Here is a 20,820-nt window from a genome sequence, read left to right as displayed (position 1 = left end):
TCATGGAGTGCAGGTCTGGAATGCTTTCCAGACACCTGACTGATCCGTGTGTGGTATCCCAGATAAAGCAGGGGGCAGCTGCCATTCAGCTGAGGGTGGGTGAACTGCAGTGTCAGAGGCAGAGCTGCCAAAAGAAATATGGAATGCTGAGTACTGTACATCTCTTACCAAGGCCATGAGTGTCTTTAGATGGGACAGAATTCTACTTCTAATATTAGTGTGATAGGATCATACGAAAACTGGGGTTGGAAGGAACCTCAGGAAGTTATCTGGGCAAACCTGCAGCCTGAAGCAGTCGATTTGTCATCCTCATCCATCCGAAATTGCCCTTACAAGTGGATGCATCTTGATTTTTTTTTTCCCCCAACATCCAAGTTTATGCAGACTCTGTCTAGGCTTATAATGAAAATAGTGCAGTGAAAATTATAGATTTAATAGAAATCTCTGATTTTTAGAGGTGCTTTATTTAGAGAGCAGGTTTATTCAGAAAGCTTGCCTAAGACAGATGAGACATGAGACTTGTCTCTTAGATAATTTGTGTGGTAGGAACACTTGCAGAAGAGCATATTTGAGTGGTTTTGCTTTGGAGTTCTGTTTATATGCACTCTTCAATTGGGATTTGTAAAATTTAACACATACTGGCCTTGAAAAGGGTTTGAGAAGGTTTAGAAGAGGAATGTCTTCAAATGCTAACTGAATTTCTGCAGGAGCAGTTTATGTGCAGTTACTTTATTCACTCAGAATTCTCTGCTCTTTTGTCAAGACTTTTTTGCTGCTTCCTACTCAAAAAATCAGAGCCTTCCTCGGGTTATGTTCCTTCTTAGTGTTCAAATGCTGACTGCACTGACTTAGGATGACTAATAAAACCTCAGTGTTTGATAGTGATTTTATACAGAAAAACTAGGCTGTTATGTTTTAATAATTCAAATGTGTGCGTAGTGGAGAGTTAAGGCTGTCTCAGAGGTGCAGTTTGAGAGCTGTTCCTTCCTTTTTAGGGCAGAGAGGTAACACTTCCTTTTGAAATAGCCATGTTTTCCTAGCAGTGAGGGGAACAATATGGTTTTTTTCTTTTCAGCCTTTTTCTCCCTCCCTTGTGCATGCTGCATTTAAATAGTATTAAATTCTTTATGGATGGTAAATCCCTCTGACATGAGTCTCTTTGCCTTGAAGACAGACTGCATTCAATCAGGAATGCCAACCCTTCTCTTAAAAGGGAACTAGGACATGTCTAGAATCTGCTTTTCATGAAGTCTAGGGTAGAAAATTCCTCTCCACGGGTTTCATGGATTCTTTTAACCACAGATGACTGAGCTGAAATTGTGAAAAACATACTGTAAACATTGCTCTAAAATGACAGTTATAAATTAGTTTCCACTCTCCTCCTTTCTGGGATATTTTCCCACTGTTTTCAGTTGTGGAATTACTATGGGAGGCAAACTGCTGCACCAACTTAAAGCTGCCTGCAACTGGAGAAATGTGTGCTGGATTGAGCTAGGAGGCAGTGTTTCTTTAGTTGAGGGTACTGACAGCAGTTCTCACTAGGGAACACTCTTCTCAGTGCAGATTAAAACTTACCAAAGGCATTCTGGAGCCTGGGATACTTCATTTGCAGGAAGAGATGAAGTTGGTAAAGCACTGCACGTGCTGTGCTCCCCAACCAAAGCAATTTTTATTTCAGTAGTTTGCCTGTGTCTCTGCTTCTCAGCATACTTAAGTTTGCTCCATAATTGTTAAAATGCTCCAGTGACTTATTTGTTCTATTTTCAACCATGCAAAAGTGGCTTCTGTGAGGGGAAGAAAGATAGCTTTTTGTTTTTTATTTTGCTGATAGTTGACACCAATGTCCCCTGAGTATGCCCAGGGATGGAAGTCATTGCATCTTCTTCCTCCTCAGTGCCATATATTATCATAAAGAGGCTGACATTCCATTTTTTGTAACAGAAGTGCTAGCAGTGACTTTTTCTAGTTGTTCCTACCCCTTAGAGTGTCTTGAATGCTGTTATTTTATTCCCTTCAAAAATATTTTAGGACCCACCTCTTGCTTTGCTTTGTCCTCACTCTCCAGGAAAGATAAATGAAGTGTGTTTTGGTTGGGTCGTGTCATTATTGTTTCATCTGAAGAGTATTTGGCTTAGCTTCTCCCTCTCCTCTTTCTTTTATTTCTTTTATTGTTTCCTTTTGGTTTGCTCCACTTCATGCAAAGCTGTGCCCTGTTAGCATTTCTTCCTCTCCTCCTCCCTGTGAGGCCAGCAGTCCCTGCACCTGGTCTCTCCTTGTAAGGAGGAAGCTGGAGGGTTCCCTCCCTCCTAAATCCAGTGTTGAGGGATATGTGAGGTCAGGAAAGACTTCAGAGAGGAGATGTGATGTCTCCTGTTTGCCTGAGGTGGGAGCTGATGTGCTGTGTGCACTGTTTTCAGTTCTTAAACACTGGCCAAGAGCAAACACACTTGTGTAGTGTGCAGTTTAAAAAGTCCTTAAATGTCAAAGGAAATACATATCTCCCTTATGCTTGTTATATTTCAATGGAAAAAGCTGCTCTTCCTGCTTAAATAAATTTTTGAAAATGGTGTCTTTTTACAGACTTGTTATTTTTGGCCACATTTTGATAGTAAAATGAAACTTTTAGTAAACATTTGACACTCGTTTGTGGCCACTCATTTAATGTGAACGTTCTTCTAGGAGTTACTGGATGTCAGAGTAGACATGGTATCAATGAAAATTTCTGTCTTTATCTCAAAGCACAGTATCTGAACTTCCCAACACTGACAACCCTGTGCTTACAGGGTAAAAAAATCCCTTCAGCAGTCCATGAGGACCCATCTGAAAAGCTTTGTTAAAAGATGCAGGGTATGTTCAGTCCCATGGACTTTGTGAGGTCTCTCTTTGCTGCCTCGTGCACAACCCTTTGCAGGATGCAGAGCTGGGATTGGCAATGTGTGTTTGCATTTGCACGGGGAGAAGGAAATGTTTGATGTTTGAAATACCTCTGTAAGCAAGTATTGTGGAAACGCTTCTGTAGATGTTTTGATAATTTCCTTTTTCTTTTCCAGGCCTCCAGCAGTGCAGGGAATCTGGGTGTGCTTATTCCTGTCATTGCTGTGGTGAGTAGCCAACAGTTGGGTTGTTGCAAGCAGAATGATTTTTCTCACATTTTATCAAATATTGGTCCTGTTTCGTGGTCTCATGGTTTGACTGACAGCTAGTGCAGAAGTCAGCATCCAAGAGAAGTGCAGTAGCACTGTAAAATAGTACTTCTTGCTCTAAGGGGGGAGATACTTTGTTTAATAATGACAAATCTCTTAAATAACAAAGACAAATCTCTTAAAAATAATTAATCTTTTGTGATTCAGGGTTAGATTGTTTCAAGCTATGAATTCAAGAGTTTCATGAGCTAAATAATACCACAGGGAATATTACTCTGAATAGTGTTTGGCCTGCAGTTTAATGAACAGCACATATCTGTGGTCTGAGGAGAAATGAAAAACAAAAGTTAATAGAAACAGAGTTAAAAGTAAATCTTAGTTTGGCAGCACAGTGAATTCTGCTTCTTAAAAGGGAAAAAAAAAATCATTGATAAAGGAGGGAGAAAATGTTCTGTGTCTTCTGAAATGAGATTTGACTGTCACACTGTGAAAGTATTTTAGGAAACATGCAAGGGCACTATGTCCCTTTCAGAGTCATTTATTCAGAAGTATATCTATTTGGTCTTGGTTGACAACTTTTTCTGAGGGAAAAACATTTTTTTTAACAAAGTGTAACTACTTATTGAGGAAAAAAATTGGTGTGCAACTATGCTAGATCTCCAACAGAAAATTTGATACATGCAATGTGTGTTTCCAGGTCAGTAGGACTGTTTGCCTCATTGCTGTAGCTTTTACCAAAAAAAAATAATGTCTAAAAGATCCACAGACAAACTTTAACTTACTGAAGGACAAAAGACATCATGCTACTTTTTCCCCCTCTGAAACTGAATTATTCTGTGGAACTTTCCTTGCACAGCTGGTGGGACAAAAGGGGAAAATGTATTCCATATTTGCAGTAGGAATGCCTGCTTATAGCTTGCTCATGCTGCACGTCCATTAACAAGCAGATTAATAATAATTCATTTCATACCCTGCCCTCACAAACCTCTTGACTGAATCTTGTCAGAGAGAAGGGCCCAAAATTAGCACTGGTTAAAGATCAAAGGCCTGTTCCTTTCCTTCCCCTGTCTCTTCTCACCGGTTTCCAACAGAAGCTCCTCCCAGGTTCAGCAGTGATCAGAGTTCCTGGCTTTACAGGGATGTGGTTATAATTGTCTTGGATCACTGTTGTTCAGTACTGCTCAGTTCTGTGTGAGCTGGCCCTGTGTCCAGAGACATGTTCTGGTGGGTAGCATTTTTCAGCTGTAGGTGATGCAGATTTGAGTGAAAACAGGACCATTCCTCACATACTGAGGAAACATTAGTGCTCATTAGAGACTTAATGTAACAGTTATGGTGGTACTTTTCTGTTTCAGATTTTTATTGATGATATATTTGTTCTGAATAGCTGGTGATAACTGCATTTTTCTTAACCAATGTGACCTTTAAATGGAGTCAGATAGTGCCAGAATCTGAAGCAAGAGTTAATGGTTACATTATGGTTGTTGAAGCAAATATTTGACTTCCTTGCACAATGTATGAAGATCATGAGTTTTGAGCAGTAGCTGATTTGCCTTTCTGCTTGACCTCTTTGCCTTGAATAATTCCTGTTACTTAGGTCCCCAAAATACTTGTATTTCAGATGCTCCAGCTCATTCAATCATTGATAAACTAATTCAGTCTAAGGCGTGAATATTTAATCTTTCGAATATGCTTTTCTTTTTTTTTATATGCTTTTCTTTTTGAATGCAGATAAAACAGTGAAATGTGCCTATGAATGTTAATGATTTCTGTTGTGCACCTTCAATACTGAAAATTATCCCCCACCTGGTGGACTTAGAAGACAGGAAGGAAGGGAAACATTTGAACTTCCTATTCAGTATCAGCTCTTTATTATCTAATACCAGTATTTTACTGGCTGACATGCTAAAAAGCTTCCTGTATGGAGCAACTGATTGTAGTAGATGCAAAGTTACAAATGGCAGTGTATAAAAGCAAAATTAAATCAGTAAGTTAAACTTAAAACTGGAAAACACCTTTTTGAGAGTATTAAAATAACTGGTTTAGGTTTATAGGTTAATTTGCGTATTTTTGCTAACATAAGGCAAATTTATAATTTATTTAGATTGATAGGATGTATCAAGTATTGTATCTGCAAATAATGATAAAAATAGTCTCACTGGACTGTGAGGCACATTTTTTAAAAAATACCATGTAAAGGAAGGTGTGCAGAGGTGAGTGTTCATTGGCTTTAACAGCTTGAATGTACAGGGCAGCTCCATCCCTGTACCAGGTAGGTGATGGTCTGCAGAGTGTAGGGAAATCTTCTCATTTTCAGCTGTGGAACAGGGTTTGTGCAGCATTTGTGTTGTTACCAGACTGATTCAGAAAGTTTGCAGTGACTGGAAAGATTTTGCCCATTGAATCCAGAATGGAGAGTGCATCTGAATTCTTAACAAGTGTGAGTGCTCTAAATGGTTCTTTTTTGCAGAGAGGGTTAGGTGATTCTGAGCCAGTGAGAAGAGCATTTTGCTGACTGCTTTTCCTGTACAGGGTATTCTGAGGATATTTGTATCACTTACCTGGTTGGCCTGATTCCAATACCACTTGTGCCAGTGAAGATCAGAGAATGTATTGAAACAATGCAAGTTGGGGAAAAGTAGTGGATCCATTAGTATTTCATTCCTCCAAGACATTTCTGTCTCCCCTTATTTGGTACCCTGGTCCTTAAGGTTCACTGTGTGTCAGCCTGAATGTTGATATGCATTGTGTGTATTCACTGAATGTTAAATGATGCAAGCAAAAGAAAGAGGAGACACATCTGGTCTTTCTCAAGTTAAATTGTGTAAAATGCCCAGGAGAGACTTATGTTTCTAGGACTGGTCAGGTGTTCAGGATTTCCTTAATCCTGTTTATTACAAACAGGCATCCTGGCACAAATTTAGAGCTAAATTTCAAGAATCCAGATAGTCTAAATATTTTATTGATTACATTTTATACACTGATGTAGAACACAAAGTGTAAGTTACTTTGTGATTTATTTTTTTTTTCCTATTAATACACTTGTATCAATACATGGCACTAACCACTTCAAACTGCAGTCAAATTACCTACTGCTCTGAGTCCATTCATGTGAAACTACCTGCAGATAATATATATTTTCTTTTGATACCAGTGGCTTTTGTATGAGCTAATACGACAATAAATTTTCCTTTATGATACCGGTATATTGAGGTGGGATTATCCAGCCCGTGGATAAGAGGGTGTTGGAGGCCTTCTCTGCTTTAAGATTGGGCTGGGTTGGCAACTCTGCCCATGAACAGAAGGCAACTGGTCCGATGTTCGTAGATGAGGAACAAGAAGGGGCGGTCGACAACAAAACGGGTCTGGGTAGAGAGAGGCATGAACCCCACAGTGGTGACAGCTGCAGCCTCTGTGCCCTCCTCGTTCACTGTGATTGTGCCTTGGTGACTGAACTGTTTCAACAAACAGACAAACAAACAAAAGAGAAGTTGATGCTCTCCTGAGTACACTCAAATGATGTGCTCACAGCCTTCCCCCCATCCATGTCCCCCATCCTGCTGGTAACACCTACACAGCAGCAATCCTGGCGCTTTTGTTTTATGGATAAGCCCGTTCCTGACTGACCACAACAATCTTACTGCCTTTGACATCTGATTGAACGTGCTCCTCGTTGTATGGATAGACAAGGACGTACAGAGATACCCACATCCCTCCTGTGTCCTCCGGGAAAGATGATAAAAAAATACTATTTTAGCTTGTTGTGCAATATTATGATGATGTTGCCCTGTTATCAGGTGGTACAGTTAATTACAAAGGAAATGAGAAGAGCAGTAAATACCCTGTCAATGGCGATCTTCTCATCTGATATACCAGAGTAGTCGCCTTTTCCATTGAACAGTTCTTCTATTCCCATGGATCTCAGGTAACCAATCAAGCCATAACTCCTCTCCAACTTAAATTTAGGCAGAACCACTTCTCTTGTTCTAGTAAAAATAAACACAGAAAGGAAAAATCATTGTCAGATACATATTTGCATGACTCCTTTGCTTTACACATCTGTAGTGGTTTGGGTTTTTTGCTGTCTTCAGCAAGCAGGACACAAACATGCAGGACTGTTTACTGTACTTTTGCTTTCAAAACTTGAGCATCGTGACTTAAACTGCTTAAAAAAATTAATTCCCCTCTCAAAACTGTCAGTTTATCAGTTTGATATTTCACTTAGGGTGATTTGCATTATTAATGTGTGTAAGATACTTGGCTTTGAGCAGTTCAGTGCATGGGTGGATGTGCTTGTAATGAATGTCGAGCTGTCAGATTTTCTGCAGTGCTAAACTGGAGATTTGTCACTTATTGTGTGCAATGTAAACAGGTTGAATTCCTGAATAAGATGACAAATCATCTCTTTTTATCAAATCTGAAGGCAGATACACCTAATCTGTCATCTTGTACAATGCAGGCTGTATGATTTTTCCCCTATCATAGTTGTGTTGTCCGTTGTGCCTTTACACACAGCTCTGTTGGAATGCTCAGTGGTGAACTGAACGTAGGCTGCTTTCTCTGAGATCAAAATTATTCTGCACCAGTAACCTGTTATTTTCATACTCCTGTTTTTCCTCCTAATTGTAAACTTTGTCAGTAAAAGCTTTTCCTTTAAACCTACATCATTAAATACTCAACAGAAAGAATTTCGAAACTTCATTAGAATTTTCCACCTCCATAATCCTTGATTTTGTGACGGCATTTAAATTTTGAGAGCTCACTGGTCCTGATTAATTCAATAACTCCATTTGGGGGGGGGTGGTTGTTTAATATCTTTAATCAAAATATATTATCTTCTATGCGCTTTACTTACCCTTGTCAGTCTCATCAAGAAAACACATTAAGACTTTAACAAGCTGTGCTTTTCAGCAGGTACCTGTTTGTCATGCTCTTCTGCCATTTCTCTACCACTTGGGGTGTTATCTGCTTTTCCAGGGCTTTCATGCCAGACAGTTTGTGTGGCAGCACGATGAGCATGCTGATGTTCCCCACGAACGGGAGCTGGATCACCCCACAGTCCAGCTCGGGGTCTGCAGCAGCCAGGAAGTTCCCCTTAGTCTGCATCATGGGCACCTTTATTGTCTGCTTCTCGTTCAGGCGGAAGCTCCTCTTCATAGTCATTTCCACTGGAAACTTATTCTCCCAAGTTCCTGTTAAGACAATGCAGAACACAGATAAAACCCCAAGATCCTTGTTTGATAAAATATTCCCAGAATAATAGTTTACATTAAGCTTTAAGTCACATGAATTGGAAATTACTGTAGGAGATCGATGGGTTTAGTTAAGCCTGAATTAGTTTTAAAGTGACTTGCAGTTTTAAAGTGACTTCAAAACTCCTGGCTTTCTAAGTTAACATTGGTCTGATTGAGTGTTCTGAATTACAAAAGCAGGTAAACACCAGCTGGAGAGCTGAAGGAGGTTGGTGAGTATTATTTTTCTCTAGGAGGAACCCAGAAATTACAACACGTAACAGATGCAAAATACTTGCCAGGGTTTGCCCCTTGCAGAACAACTGACCCAGGTGTATTTGCTGAGATCCAGTGCTTGAATCCAGTACTGAAGGCACCTGTTTTGAGCATGTTACTGGTGTACCAAGCTAAGCAATGGCTGCTTTAGTTTTGCATAATGTTTTAAAAGATGATATGCTGAAGGCATTACCTTAAATTATTCCATTCAAGCCAGTTCATTTTCTCTCTTAACAGAACCTGTTGAGTTTTTAATTTGGTGACCCAGTTTGATGTGATAAACATTCCTGTAGACGTGCTGCAGTCTGACAGGTGTATGCCCAAATAATGCAGTTGAACACATTTTGCAGCCCAGAAAGCTTTGCCATCATGATTTGAGTCTTTTTATGTAAAGGTAATTTGGATACCCCAGATATTTACTGACTGTTTGAAAGAAGGTCCTTTTTTTAAAGCAGTGTTCTGTTGTCCTCTTCTTAGAACCATGGCTCTGGAATAAACATTATTCTTTCCTAATGGGCAGACAAAGCTAGAAGATTATAGGGGAAATAGGGTTACTGGTATTTCCTGTTAAAACTCTGGATTTTAGGTCACCAAGTATGGGGAGAATGTGGCTGTGACTGTGTGGAGAGCCCACAGATTTAACCTTAATCAGTGCAAGTCATTCTGAGCCCCTTAATCTGACTTTGCCAAATTGACTGTGAAGTATAAAAAAAAAAAAAAGGCCTTAAGTTCAATTTCCTTCTAATGGTTTCTTCATATGTCGGGCTGATGGGGACCAGTTTGAGAAGTGAGGGGACTGTGGTTGATATTCTGAAGGGAGCAGAGTATGAAATGTATTACGCCATTTCCAAACAAATTTTCACACTTCTCAGGCACAGGGCTCTGCTGGCTAATGACATGGAGCTGCTGTGGGCCAGGGGAGCTGCAGCAGCACTGTCAGCACCTGAGAGGTGGGAGACATAACCAGTTCCTCCTAGGAAAAGAGAGGAGCTGGGGAACATTTTTCTTGGATTCAGTTTTGCAAATGTATAAAATACTGATCCCCAGCAGGAGGCATTTGGTCAGCTGAGACCAGCTGGCACTTTATGACTTCTGTGACTTCCTGTTTAGAGTCTTCCACCACGATGTCTTTTGGATCCATCTGTGGTGGCAAATGTTTTCTCCTCGATTGTTTCCTCTCTTGCATTCATGAGTAAAATCTCAGAAAAAAGCAGAAAATTTTGGACCTGCCAAAATTTGTCAGTTACTAAAACTGCTGTGGCTGAAATAACCAGCTCCTACTTGATAGGAAGCTCTTAAATGGTCTTTAGGAGCTCTGGACAATGGGGATGGATCTCGGTTGCAGGGAGACTGGACACCTGTGCAATAAAATGTGCTTCTTACCAGTGGGAATATTTCCAGTAGTTTCTTGATGGTATTTAGTATAAAAAGAGCTTAAGACTTCATTGGGTATGGCAAGTATCCCTTTACTCAGTATCACTTGCACTGAGCATCTGTCTCTATCTGAGAACACTCAGGTTTCTCGGCTCTGAGGGCTTAACAGAGCTTGTCTGCAATGGTGCCAACAGTGTAAGTGCTGTAAATGGAAAGATGTGGGCAAAATTGGCTTGACTAGAAGAAATAGTGGGGAAACCAGGAAACCCCAGAGCAGAACTTGCTTCAGTTCCCCTCAAAATGGAATTCCCAAGAGACCGTGAGACAAAAGAATGGGAGGCAGCAATAGAGAATTGATCTTTTTGGTTTGAGGGGTAGAAATTACAGCCTTCAGCAGATGGCACCGAGGCAATTTGAATTAACAGGAGTCCATGGGCAGAAGAAAAAACCAAAAGTCTTCTTGATCTTGATGACTCAAGAGTTCCAGTACTACAGCTATTTATTTTTTGTTACTTTGGGGTAGCGCAAGTGTTTAATAATTTCAGTGTGAGACAAAATGGTATTTCAAATTTGACCAAATTATGGGAAAAAAATGTGTCTGGTTCACTTTACATAATCCTTTTCTTAGGATGGTGTAATGGACAGTGAAGCCATGTCTTTAGTCTGGTATGATCATCAGAGGTGTAGTTAAGGATACAAGTAAATACCTTTTAGATGGTACCTGAGAATAGGAGATAATTTGGATCTTATGCTACTGATTGCTTCAGATCTCTTAAGGAGATAAGTGGCATTATTCAAGGAAGCAGTGCCTTGCAAGTGAGTGGGAACAGGTACATTTCATAAACTTGCTGCTCCTATAACCTGCTGAGATGGCAGGTGTAAGACAGCCCTTGGGCATTTGCTTCCTGGAAGCAGGAACATACTTAGGGAAAAATATATTCCTTTATGACTTATGGAAAAGAGTGTGGTGCTTGCAAATGTTGTTATCCTTTTGGGCTACTCTGTCTTTCTTTACCTGTGTTTTAAGTCAACTGCTTTTCACCCTAAACAGCCAGTAACAGATTTCCTTTTTATCCTCAGTTGCTCTTTCATTGGCACCTCCCAACTCTTGCTCATTTAATATAATTTTAAAAGTTTGTTGAAAAATTAACAAACTTTCAACCTGAGACAGATAATTAATGTTGCAAATCTCACAACAGGCTCTTACTTTAAATGTAAAAAAGTTGAAAATAAGAATTTATAATAAGAATATATTGTACAGTCTTTACCCCAGCCTCTTTAACTGCTCAGCCTATAGCAATACATGTAGGACCCATATCAGCAGACACTTTTTGCTGAATTAACTGAAATATTCCATGTAGTGAATGTTTTCAGTTGTAGAAGAATACTGTTTTAATTATTCTCTTCACTCCCTTCTTGACAAGGATCATTCTCTGATCATATATAAAAAAAATAAAACACATACTTCAAGCTGAAATTCTTTGTAGCCATTCCTGTTAATCTTGAAAACCTCAGAAATGTTGAGTGCTTTAACTGAAATCAACCTGTACCATTTCAATGAAGCCAGGACTGAATGTCACTAGTACTTTACACATGCATTAATACCTTCCCATCTGAGACTCCTACAAAGCTGATCCTTTCTGGGGCTGTTTTGAATCCATATGTTGTTTTTTAGTCTCGTTGAATTTCTGAGGTTTTGTATGTAATGAGCATTTGCTCTATGTATGCAATACCCACTAACTTCAGAGCATGACTAGAATAGCAGTGTGCTACAGAAACATGCAAAAATGGGCTAATAATAGAGATTCTTCTTAATGAGGGAGTCAGTAGGTTTTTGATGGTGTAGGCTAGACTGAAGTCTGGGATTTCTAATGACATATGCAGTGAATACTGAGAAAATCCAGCACTGAGATTGAAATAATGGATTCTTACCTTTAAAGTAAATGCAATTAAGAATCATCATCAGTGTTGCAGGGCTTACACTCACAAGAGCTTCCTTTATTAATCCTTTGGTCAGCTTCAAGATGCGTTCGTTGGTTTTGGTGATGAAGCTGGGGTCTGAGAAATCAGCTGGTTGGGCATCAGCAAAGTAGTATGTTTTCATATTGTTTCTGAAGTCATTCAGAATAGAAAAGTCCTTCTGAATGTAAATATCATTGACAGACCTCAGTGTGTAACCAAAATTGCGTCTGAAGAGCCGGTGGGTGAGTTTGCGGAAGAGATTGTGGACAGTCATGAGCTCGTATTTGGTGCTGGCATTAATGAACTCTTGAAAGCCAAGAACAGATAACACCTCCTGCTGAGTTTGAGCCTTCAGACCCAGGGAGATCATAGCCATGGCAGTGGAAATACCCACAGGAGCCATGATGATATTGTCTGAAGTGTTGGCCTTGTCTGCCACGCTGCGGTAAAGGTTGAAGCCAAAGTTTGCGTTGAGGATATTGAGGCGCTGGATTCTGGTTTTGCCTTGGAATAATTCCAGAATATTTCCTTGCTGAACTTCAGAAACCATGTATGGACCAGCATCAATAACATCACTGTAGTCATCTTCACTCAGTATCTTGTCGAGGTCTACATAGTCCTCTTCCTCCTCCTCCTCAGGAATCAAGTCATTGGTGATGGTGTTCTCTCTGTGGAACTCCAGTGGTAGGTTTGGCATATCATAAGTCCCATTTTCATGTGGCTGTGCACCTTTAAGGCTTTCAAAATGCTCAACAAAGTCCTTGATCCCACCAAATGTGGAGGTTATGATGAGAGCAAATGCAAGCAGTTGAAGTAGGAACTTCATTCTTGCAGATGAAAACCTGGAAGACAACACAGTTGAGAGAGCAGAGGGTAGTTGAATTTTAGTAATTTTAGTTATCTATTCCCTAATTTTCGGTCCATGCTGAATTCTGTCACAGCAGAAGAGCTGTAGTTACCTTATTCAACATCTTTTTTTTTTTTTATTGGAACAGATCTTAATTAGATGGATAAATCTGTTTTGCTGGTAATTGGTTTTGCTTACATAATGCCTCCAGCCTGCCAAAGAATTGGTTGACCTCCTCCCTTACAAATTGTCATTCCTGGCATATTTCAGCAGTGACAAACTCATTACTTAAAATATATGGGACTCTTTATTTATAAACCTGTTACACTTAAAATGTGCACTAACTGTGTTATGAGTGTGTGTGCTGAAAATATGATGTAAAGGTAAGTTTGAAGATTTGAGCTTGGTAGGAGGAGGAGGAGGAACTCCTGTCCCAGTTCCCCACAGGAGCATACCAAAAGGCTGAGATGTACTGAAAAATGTGAAAAACAGATATCCTGTAGCTACAACAAAAATGGGAGTTTTGTGGGAGTATTTTGGAAGAGCAAGGCTGAAATCTGACAGAATAAAGGAGGTTTGGGGATGTAGAAAGACATATATTTGCACTAAATACCATCAGTGGGACTGCACTGGGGGAGGTGTTGGGCACAAATGTATGTCCTGGCCTGCTCAGGGTCTGACTGGGGTGTGTTACTCAATGTGTGCACCCTTCCTGCAGCTCTGTGCTCATCTGCTGCTTTCCTCACGGATTGGCTCCATCCTGCTGTTTGGTTAGTTATGTTTTGTTTCACTTTGGTTTTGTGTAGCACTGCAGAACTTGTAGTGCTCTCTGTTTTCGTCATAATATGAAGTCTCTGTGAGCTCCTGTTCAGAACTTTGTATCTCCTGGCTTAGTGTTATCCCTATTCTAGATTTCTAACCCTCCCTTTTTTTTGTTTGAGAATACTTTTAAGTAGAACCTGCATCTTCCTAAGGGAAAAAGTTAATCAGTCTCTTTGTCTAACGAGTATTGGACCATTCATTTTTAAAATGCCTTTAAAATCAGGATTTATCTTAGGTATATATTGTTTGAAGAGAATCTATCAGTCTTACTCAGCTGTAAAACACTGTACCAAGAAGTGGATGTAAGACACTTTTCACCATACTATTGGGTGCAGTAATTACAGTGATCTTAAAAAGATGCAAAAAAGTGTAATTCTGTTGTAAGTCTAATTCTATTGGTAGTACTTTTTTGCATAAAAAGACACTTACAATATAATACAGGACAAAACACTGAATACAGTTAAACAAAAATCTTACTAAGTTGTTGATTAAAATACTTTTAAAATGAGCAAATAGTCCAAAGAGCTCTTCTGTAGAAGTAAAATATATAGGTGTACATACCTGTATCTGATCACTCAGCTGCACATCAGTGAATAAAACCAGTGCTTGAAGGAAAATATTTTCAAACATGTTGTAGCAGGACTGACATAACTGAGCTGACAGTTTGATTTTTTGAAACTCTCTCCCCCAAACTAATTAGCTTGAAATCCTAAAACCATTTAAGGTGATTGTTTTGCAAAAATGAAGGATCCACAGAAGATGCTTTTAAAATTGTTTTAGACTGTGACTGAGCATCGCAAGTCAGTCTTTTTCTTATTGTTTCTTCATAAATCCATTACTCTTTCCCCGCCCCCAGAAGTCAAGCCCTTAGGGCTGAGATAGATCCTCTGTCTAGTAACCACTGATAAACATTTTCTGCTTTTGGCACAGCACAATTTGCTGTGTGTATTCCCAACTTTACATTCTCATCTTCCCCAGAGCTCAGTTATTGCTCAGCTGCACTTACACAGGCAAAACATTCCCCCTCTCTGCAATGAAAATGTCTTTGGTCAGAGCTGCCCCAAATAACAGAAGAGGTAAATGGAGCTTACCTTCGAGCCACTGTAGGGGAAGGATGTGTTGAAAAGCCCAAGTAAGGGGAACAGCAGGGTTTAAATCTGAACTTTGACGCTGATTTTTTGTGTATCTCCCAAAGTAAACATTCTCTAAACCAAACACTGCTAAAGTTACTTCGTCAGCCAAAATCCCTCCCTTGCCTGGTGATCTCTGCTGAATTCTCTGCTGTTTGTTGAGCTACTTTTATGGCTTTGCAGGTACTTGTTCACTTTTGAGGAAGGTCTTTGAGCAAAAATCGGTGTGTGTGTGTGTAAAGTTTCAAAGTCAAGCACACACATAAACTTGACTGTTAATGACAGTAAAAGCCCAGTTGCTGCTATTTTTTGCCAAAATGGGAGTGGGGAAGCATCTTACTGCAGATATGTTTGAGGCCTCTGTGTTTGTGATGGTTGGGATTCTTCAGCCAGTGTTATATTGGTGCAGACATTTCCATCGTGCAAGCAACTTTTCCACCAGCCTAAATTCAGATCAATTTTACTGTAATAGAGGAATTTTTTCATGCTTTTTAAATGAACAATCTCCCTCATGATTTATAAATACATCCATATTTGGCTTTATTATGAGATTCCAGAGAAATACTGCTGGATTATGTCCCTCGAGGGAATTATTGTAGTTAGAGAATATTTCTTCAAGCTAGGTTAGAATGTAACGTTTTCATAATAAAGTTTAGAGTAATAATATGCAGTCATATTGAACGAAGCTTGCAGTTTAATGGACAATTTCTTTCACTTTTTATACACTTGCCTGTGCCTCTAACTCTTTTTAGGATAACACACTCTGATCTTTGTTATATAAATTTATCTAAAACTGCATATCATATTGAGTGGGAGGATAAACTGCTCCTCTGATGGTAGCAGCCGTTTGTGCAAAAAGCACTGGAGAAGTTTTAAAAAATGTGTTGAAAATAATGCTCTTTTCCTTGCTTGTTTAGATAGTAAATTCTTCAGAACTGATGTCATTCTGTGCGTGGGTGCAAACAATGAAAGATCCCCAATTGGTGCCTCAATGTATTTCCACAAGGCTCATAAACAATAGCAACCAGAAGTGTGTTTGACGAATATTTATTTGGTTTGGAGTTCCTTTACACTGAAGCAAAGCTGCATGGCATTGTCTTCAGCACAGTTTAAAGGACCATGTGGTCTCTTCCTCCCTGCAGTTGATAGTATACTAATATTATGTATTCTCTGCAGAGGTTACTGTATCAGCATGGTGTTATTCCTGTGTAAAACAAAAGGAAATTCTTACTTCAGGCATCTCAAGAGTCGCCCTTTCAGACCTCCAACAAGAACTTATTTTCTTCAACATAACAATAGCTATATAATACTAGTTTTCACAAAGGCGACAAAGAATGTTACCTTTGTAAATCATAGTAAAGAAGGTATGTGAATTGATTCCTTAGCGTGGAGTGAAGTTATTGCATCTCCCACCATTCTCTGATCTTAACTTTTCTTTCTTTGGTAGCTCACTAGGCGCTTGCCACCCATCAAGGAGGCCAAGCCCAGGTTGCAGAAGCTGTTCCGTGACTTCTGGCTGTATTCAGTGCTGATGGGATTTGCTGTGGAAGGATCAGGTACTGTCATTTTTAAGAGAACAACGTTGCTGCTCCCATTGAAACTCCTGATGAATGTAAATACAACTGTATGCAAACCATTCATAGCAGATGGAAGAAAAACCACAGGCATAAGGACACTACAAGGCAAACAGCTTCTGTGACAGTTCTCTGGTAGGATTTCTTTATATCCTTGCTGGTTTGCCATAAGATTTAGCACAGTACAACTCGGACTTAGTTTTATTGCTAAGTTAATAACCTTAGTTACGTATGAGTTTTGATAGCTAAGTTCCTGAAGTGGAAGATCAGACACATGGGATACAGTGTATTGGAGTAGAAACTTCTTATCCAGTGAGAAACTTCACTTGGAATTACTGAAACATGCTGATTAAGTTTGGAACATGGATCACATGTGTTGACTGTTCATGCTCAAGTGCATGGAACATTGGCCCTAGGAAGTAGTGCCAAGCTTGGTAACACAGGTAACTTTGTGAAACTTCTTTTTTTTTTTTTCTCCCTCACCCCACCTTCCTCTTTATACTTCTGTTCCAGGTCTTTGGCCAGAAGAGTGGTATGAAGGTGTCTGTGAAATTGCCACCAAGTCTCCGTTGCTCACATTTCCCAGCAAAGAACCACTTCGGTCTGTCCTTCAGTACAACTCTGCCATGAAGAATGACACTGTGACCTCTGTAGGAATTGATTACTTCTATTACCTCCTTCCATAATGTCTGCCAGTGTTTAATGACATGGTGCCTGTGATATACTGAAATAGCACAACACCCCTTCAACCTGCCTCCTCTTAGTGAAAAGCAGCTTTTTTACTCTGCTCTCTGACAGCAGAGTACATAAGTAGCTTGGGGTTAATACAAGTGTTCAGGGTGGTAGCTACACCATCCTGATTAGGTGTAGAAACTAAGACTTTGTGAAGATGGAAGCCTTTTATTGCTTTTTTATCCATTTTGTATCAGACAAAACTTGCACTGTTTAAGAAAAAAACCAACAAAGTTTAAAAGCAAACAACACATTCAGTCTTTCAAAGAAATAATGTGAGCTGTGGTTTGATACTGATGTTCTTCTCTCTCCCTGATGCTTGCAGGATAGATTTTGCCCAAGGGCTGTTTTTGGTAGCAGTGTAAAGTGGATTAAGAGTTGCAGTTTATGAAATATCCTTAGCTCCCAAATAATACAGAAATCTGCATTGTACCTGGTTACTTAATTCTGTGACACCAAAGAATGGCACAACAGATCCCTGAAGTTTCAGAGGCTGGCCAGTGTTGGTGTTGGTCAAACTTACATGGATTTGGGAATTGTATTTCTTCATTGGTGTAACTGCTTGGAAGCCAGCAGTTACTTCTGCAAGGAGCTTGACTTCAGTATTTAATTCTGTTGTGTATTTGAAGAATTGTGACTCGCTGAGTCAGGGCAGCTTGTTCTGCATCTGCAGACAGAAGCTTCTGACATACTGTGTGCAAAGGTTAAAAAGTGAACAGAGCAGTGGCTGAATGCATGTGCTTGAGAACACAAATGAATACAGTGCTCCCACTGCAGATAACTTCATGTCTTCACCTCTAGGCTGAATTAAATGAATTACGGAGCACCATAATAAATCTCTTGGATCCTCCTCCAGAGGTGTCAGCATTGATCAATAAGCTGGACTTCGCCATGTCCACCTATCTCCTTTCCGTTTACCGCCTGGAGTACATGAGGTAAATATACAGATGTACTTCTTTTCACTGATGGATTAAAAAAAAATTAAAACCTGTGTATATTCAAGTCAGAATTGCCAGACACTCAGTATTCTGAGCCACATTAGCTCTACTGAAGATTCTGAGCCTGGGAATTCTTCCGTGCAAAATTGCTAAATGGAATAATACGGTAAGGCCTGAAAAAATGGGATCTCCTCTATATAAGAGCTAAGAGGAGATGGCCAAAGGGTTCTATAAGTATGATGTGTCCTCTGCACAGTCTTGTGCTGCACCCCTGAAGGACAGTGCCTATTCTAAGAGATTAATGTAATGTAGGAGCTGAGAAACCTTTTTTTGTTGTGTCCTTTTTCCCCTCAGTAGTGTGTGTTAGGTGGACTGATGAAACATACTGAATTCACAAACTTTTTTGTTTTTTTCCTTTAAAAGTCTGTTTATTACTGCTGCTCAAAGGAATGCATAGCTGAAAGCTGAGCTGGAGGTCTAGCAGCAAGGAAAGTGGTGTTGTATGATCTGAGCCCTGTTAGTCAAATGTAGAAACAAATAGGAATATCACCCTTGCTAGAGACTGAAAATTATCATGAAATGAACAATGATTGTAGCTGTGAGGTGTAGCACTAAAGCATAGATTTGTATTAAAAATGTTGAAAAGAAAAGGAAAAAGCAAAAAAAACCTAAAACAAACCAAGGAAAAACCCCTAAAGCAAACAAAACATAAACCAAGCAAACCCCAAAACACCTCAACTCACCGAACTCTTCCTTCCCCAGGGTGTTGCGTTCAACTGACCAAGATCGCTTCCAAGTCATGTTTTGCTACTTTGAAGATAAAGCAATTCAAAAAGACAAATCTGGTAAGATTTACCTGTCGAGGTTTTCTGGCAACTTAAGATACAAGGAATTTATCTCCAGGCCTGTAAAGACACAAACAAATCAAGCAGCTGTATAACAAAATGTATCACGTTTAGTAAATTGCTGTTGCGTTATCCTTGGCGAGAACACTGGTTTTGTTTTGAAACAGGTTCAGTGTTGGCTGAGTAAATATAAACACTTTTTAACTGTTAAACATGCTTTATAAAACAAATGTAATTTTGACAATCAAACCTGTCACTTCTCTCAATTCCTCAGGCATGATGCAGTGTGTGATAGCTGTTGCTGATAAGGTGTTTGAAGCTTTCCTGTCAATGATGGCTGATAAAGTAGGTTACATGGAAACTACAATTCTGAATTTGTATAAATGTTCCCATTTCAGTTTATGAAAGTGTGTTTTTCTTTTCCCTGAAGAGCTTCATACTTCTCTTTGGCATGTTTTTTAGCCTAAAACTAAGGAGAATGAAGAAGAGCTGGAGAGACATGCTCAGTTCTTGCTGGTGAATTTTAACCACATTCACAAGAGGATCAGGAGAGTTGCAGACAAATACTTATCTGGACTGGTAGACAAGTAGGTGTAGATTTAATTTTCCTGTTCTCTTTTCACAATGGCTGCTTAGTGATTACTTAGTGATTACTTACATCTGACCACAGTCACATGGGTTTCTTGGCTGGTTCTTCTGCTGGAACATCTACTTGAAAAATAATATTCAACAGTATTTTTAGCCTGAACTCTGAAACCCCTGCTTAAAATATGTGCCTGATTAGTATTCCTGTGGGTGCCCATGATATCAACTCAATCTCAACTCCTGTGAAGTAGCTCTGCTCAGCTTTTGGCTCAGGATTAAGCCAGGCTGCTGGGAGCTGTGGCAGCTTTGTGGCTTCTGTTGAGTATAAATTGACCTAGTGATGGATAAAGCTGCCTCTTTGAGCAGCTCCATTTCTTGATAAAATAATTTCCTTTCTCAGCTCTCCATGGTTATTGTGTTTCTGAATTCTGCCTTTCTCTAGATTTCCTCACTTGCTGTGGAGTGGAACTGTGCTGAAGACTATGCTAGATATTCTGCAGACATTGTCACTGTCTCTTAATGCAGTAAGTCCTTTAATAGAACTGATTTTTTTTTTGCTTTGTTTTGCATTTATTTTATACTTACTTGAGTTCTTAATTTGGTTTTCCTTTTATCACTAAGACTGATAAAATCTTAATTTTAAATTCTGTAAGGTAAGAAGTGCCTTTGCAACACTATTTCATAGGTAGTAAAACTAGTGCTAACAAGTTGTTGTCAAATATGATTTATAATTATTGAAATGTCTCATTTGAAATAAAAATTCCTTGGTGTTTTTCTGCTTTCTGGGTTTCGGGTTTTTTATTACTTTTTGCTTTCAGATTGTATTCTCTCCATTCCAATTATGTGTATCCATATTCCTTGAATCTATTACATCTAGTATTTTTGAAGATGGAAATGCTTTATAGAGTTTTATTTTTGTAGCAAATGTTGAGGAGAGAGCTTTGGATTTTTAAAATTTTTTATACTAAAAACCAAACTGGAATACAAACAGTTGCTTTTAGAACTGTTCAAAATTACTTTGAGAGCAAATATTAGCAAAAAAAGTTTGGTAATCAGGCTTCTTGTTTGCTGCCTGTAGTGTTCAAGTCAAGTGATAATGAATTTTATCTTACTGAGAGTTGATAATTGTTTCTCTTTAGGACATTCACAAGGACCAACCATACTATGACATTCCTGATGCTCCATACAGAATCACAGTCCCTGACACACATGAAGCCAGAGAGGTAGGTGGCCCTCCTTGATTATCAAAGAACAAAATAATGCCTCGTGGGTTTTTTCATGTCTTGGAGATAAATCAGTGAGCTACTCTGAATGGTCATTTTTAAAAAATACTTCCCTAGATAAGATTTTTCTACTGCACT

General features: G+C 39.3%; 2 protein-coding genes across 3 annotated transcripts in view; one reads left to right on the top strand and one right to left on the bottom strand.

Moving 5' to 3' along the window:
- The window catches only part of PI4KA (phosphatidylinositol 4-kinase alpha), a 56,618-nt gene that overhangs the window by 14,669 nt on the left and 21,129 nt on the right, over nt 1-20,820 (top strand). Inside the window, exons 18-26 of the mRNA XM_027651875.1 lie at nt 3,051-3,101; nt 16,233-16,341; nt 16,873-17,009; nt 17,893-18,026; nt 18,792-18,874; nt 19,149-19,219; nt 19,337-19,461; nt 19,902-19,983; nt 20,599-20,682. Of these exons, the coding sequence (XP_027507676.1) occupies nt 3,051-3,101; nt 16,233-16,341; nt 16,873-17,009; nt 17,893-18,026; nt 18,792-18,874; nt 19,149-19,219; nt 19,337-19,461; nt 19,902-19,983; nt 20,599-20,682 (876 nt within the window). The remainder of the gene's footprint in view (nt 1-3,050; nt 3,102-16,232; nt 16,342-16,872; nt 17,010-17,892; nt 18,027-18,791; nt 18,875-19,148; nt 19,220-19,336; nt 19,462-19,901; nt 19,984-20,598; nt 20,683-20,820) is intronic.
- SERPIND1 (serpin family D member 1) lies at nt 6,075-14,866 on the bottom strand. Of its 2 annotated transcripts, XM_027651877.1 has the most exons (6): nt 14,747-14,817; nt 14,217-14,260; nt 11,957-12,828; nt 8,062-8,335; nt 6,985-7,129; nt 6,075-6,598 (listed from the first exon to the last, which is right to left on the bottom strand). In XM_027651877.1, the coding sequence occupies exons 3-6, from the start codon at nt 12,810-12,812 to the stop codon at nt 6,407-6,409; spliced, it is 1,467 nt and encodes a 488-aa protein (XP_027507678.1). In that variant the 5' UTR covers nt 12,813-12,828; nt 14,217-14,260; nt 14,747-14,817; the 3' UTR covers nt 6,075-6,406. The 2 variants fall into 2 exon arrangements, with proteins under 2 accessions (XP_027507678.1, XP_027507677.1); XM_027651876.1 differs by lacking the exon at nt 14,217-14,260 and having other exon boundaries at nt 14,747-14,866.

The sequence above is a fragment of the Corapipo altera genome, unplaced genomic scaffold (assembly GCF_003945725.1).
Source record: "Corapipo altera isolate COAL_440 unplaced genomic scaffold, ASM394572v1 67, whole genome shotgun sequence".
NCBI classification, from domain to species: Eukaryota; Metazoa; Chordata; class Aves; order Passeriformes; family Pipridae; genus Corapipo; species Corapipo altera.
This window is presented reverse-complemented; position numbering and strand designations above follow the sequence as displayed.

Bases quoted from the DNA above. Each gene is read 5' to 3' on its own strand.
- SERPIND1 (XM_027651876.1), bottom strand. From the start codon at position 12,812: ATGAAGTTCCTACTTCAACTGCTTGCATTTGCTCTCATCATAACCTCC. The intron at 7,130-8,061 runs GTACCTGCTGAA...TATTTTTACTAG, and splicing joins CAGAAGAGCATGACAAACAG to AACAAGAGAAGTGGTTCTGC. The intron at 6,599-6,984 runs GTATTTACTGCT...TTGTTGAAACAG, and splicing joins AGAAGATCGCCATTGACAGG to TTCAGTCACCAAGGCACAAT.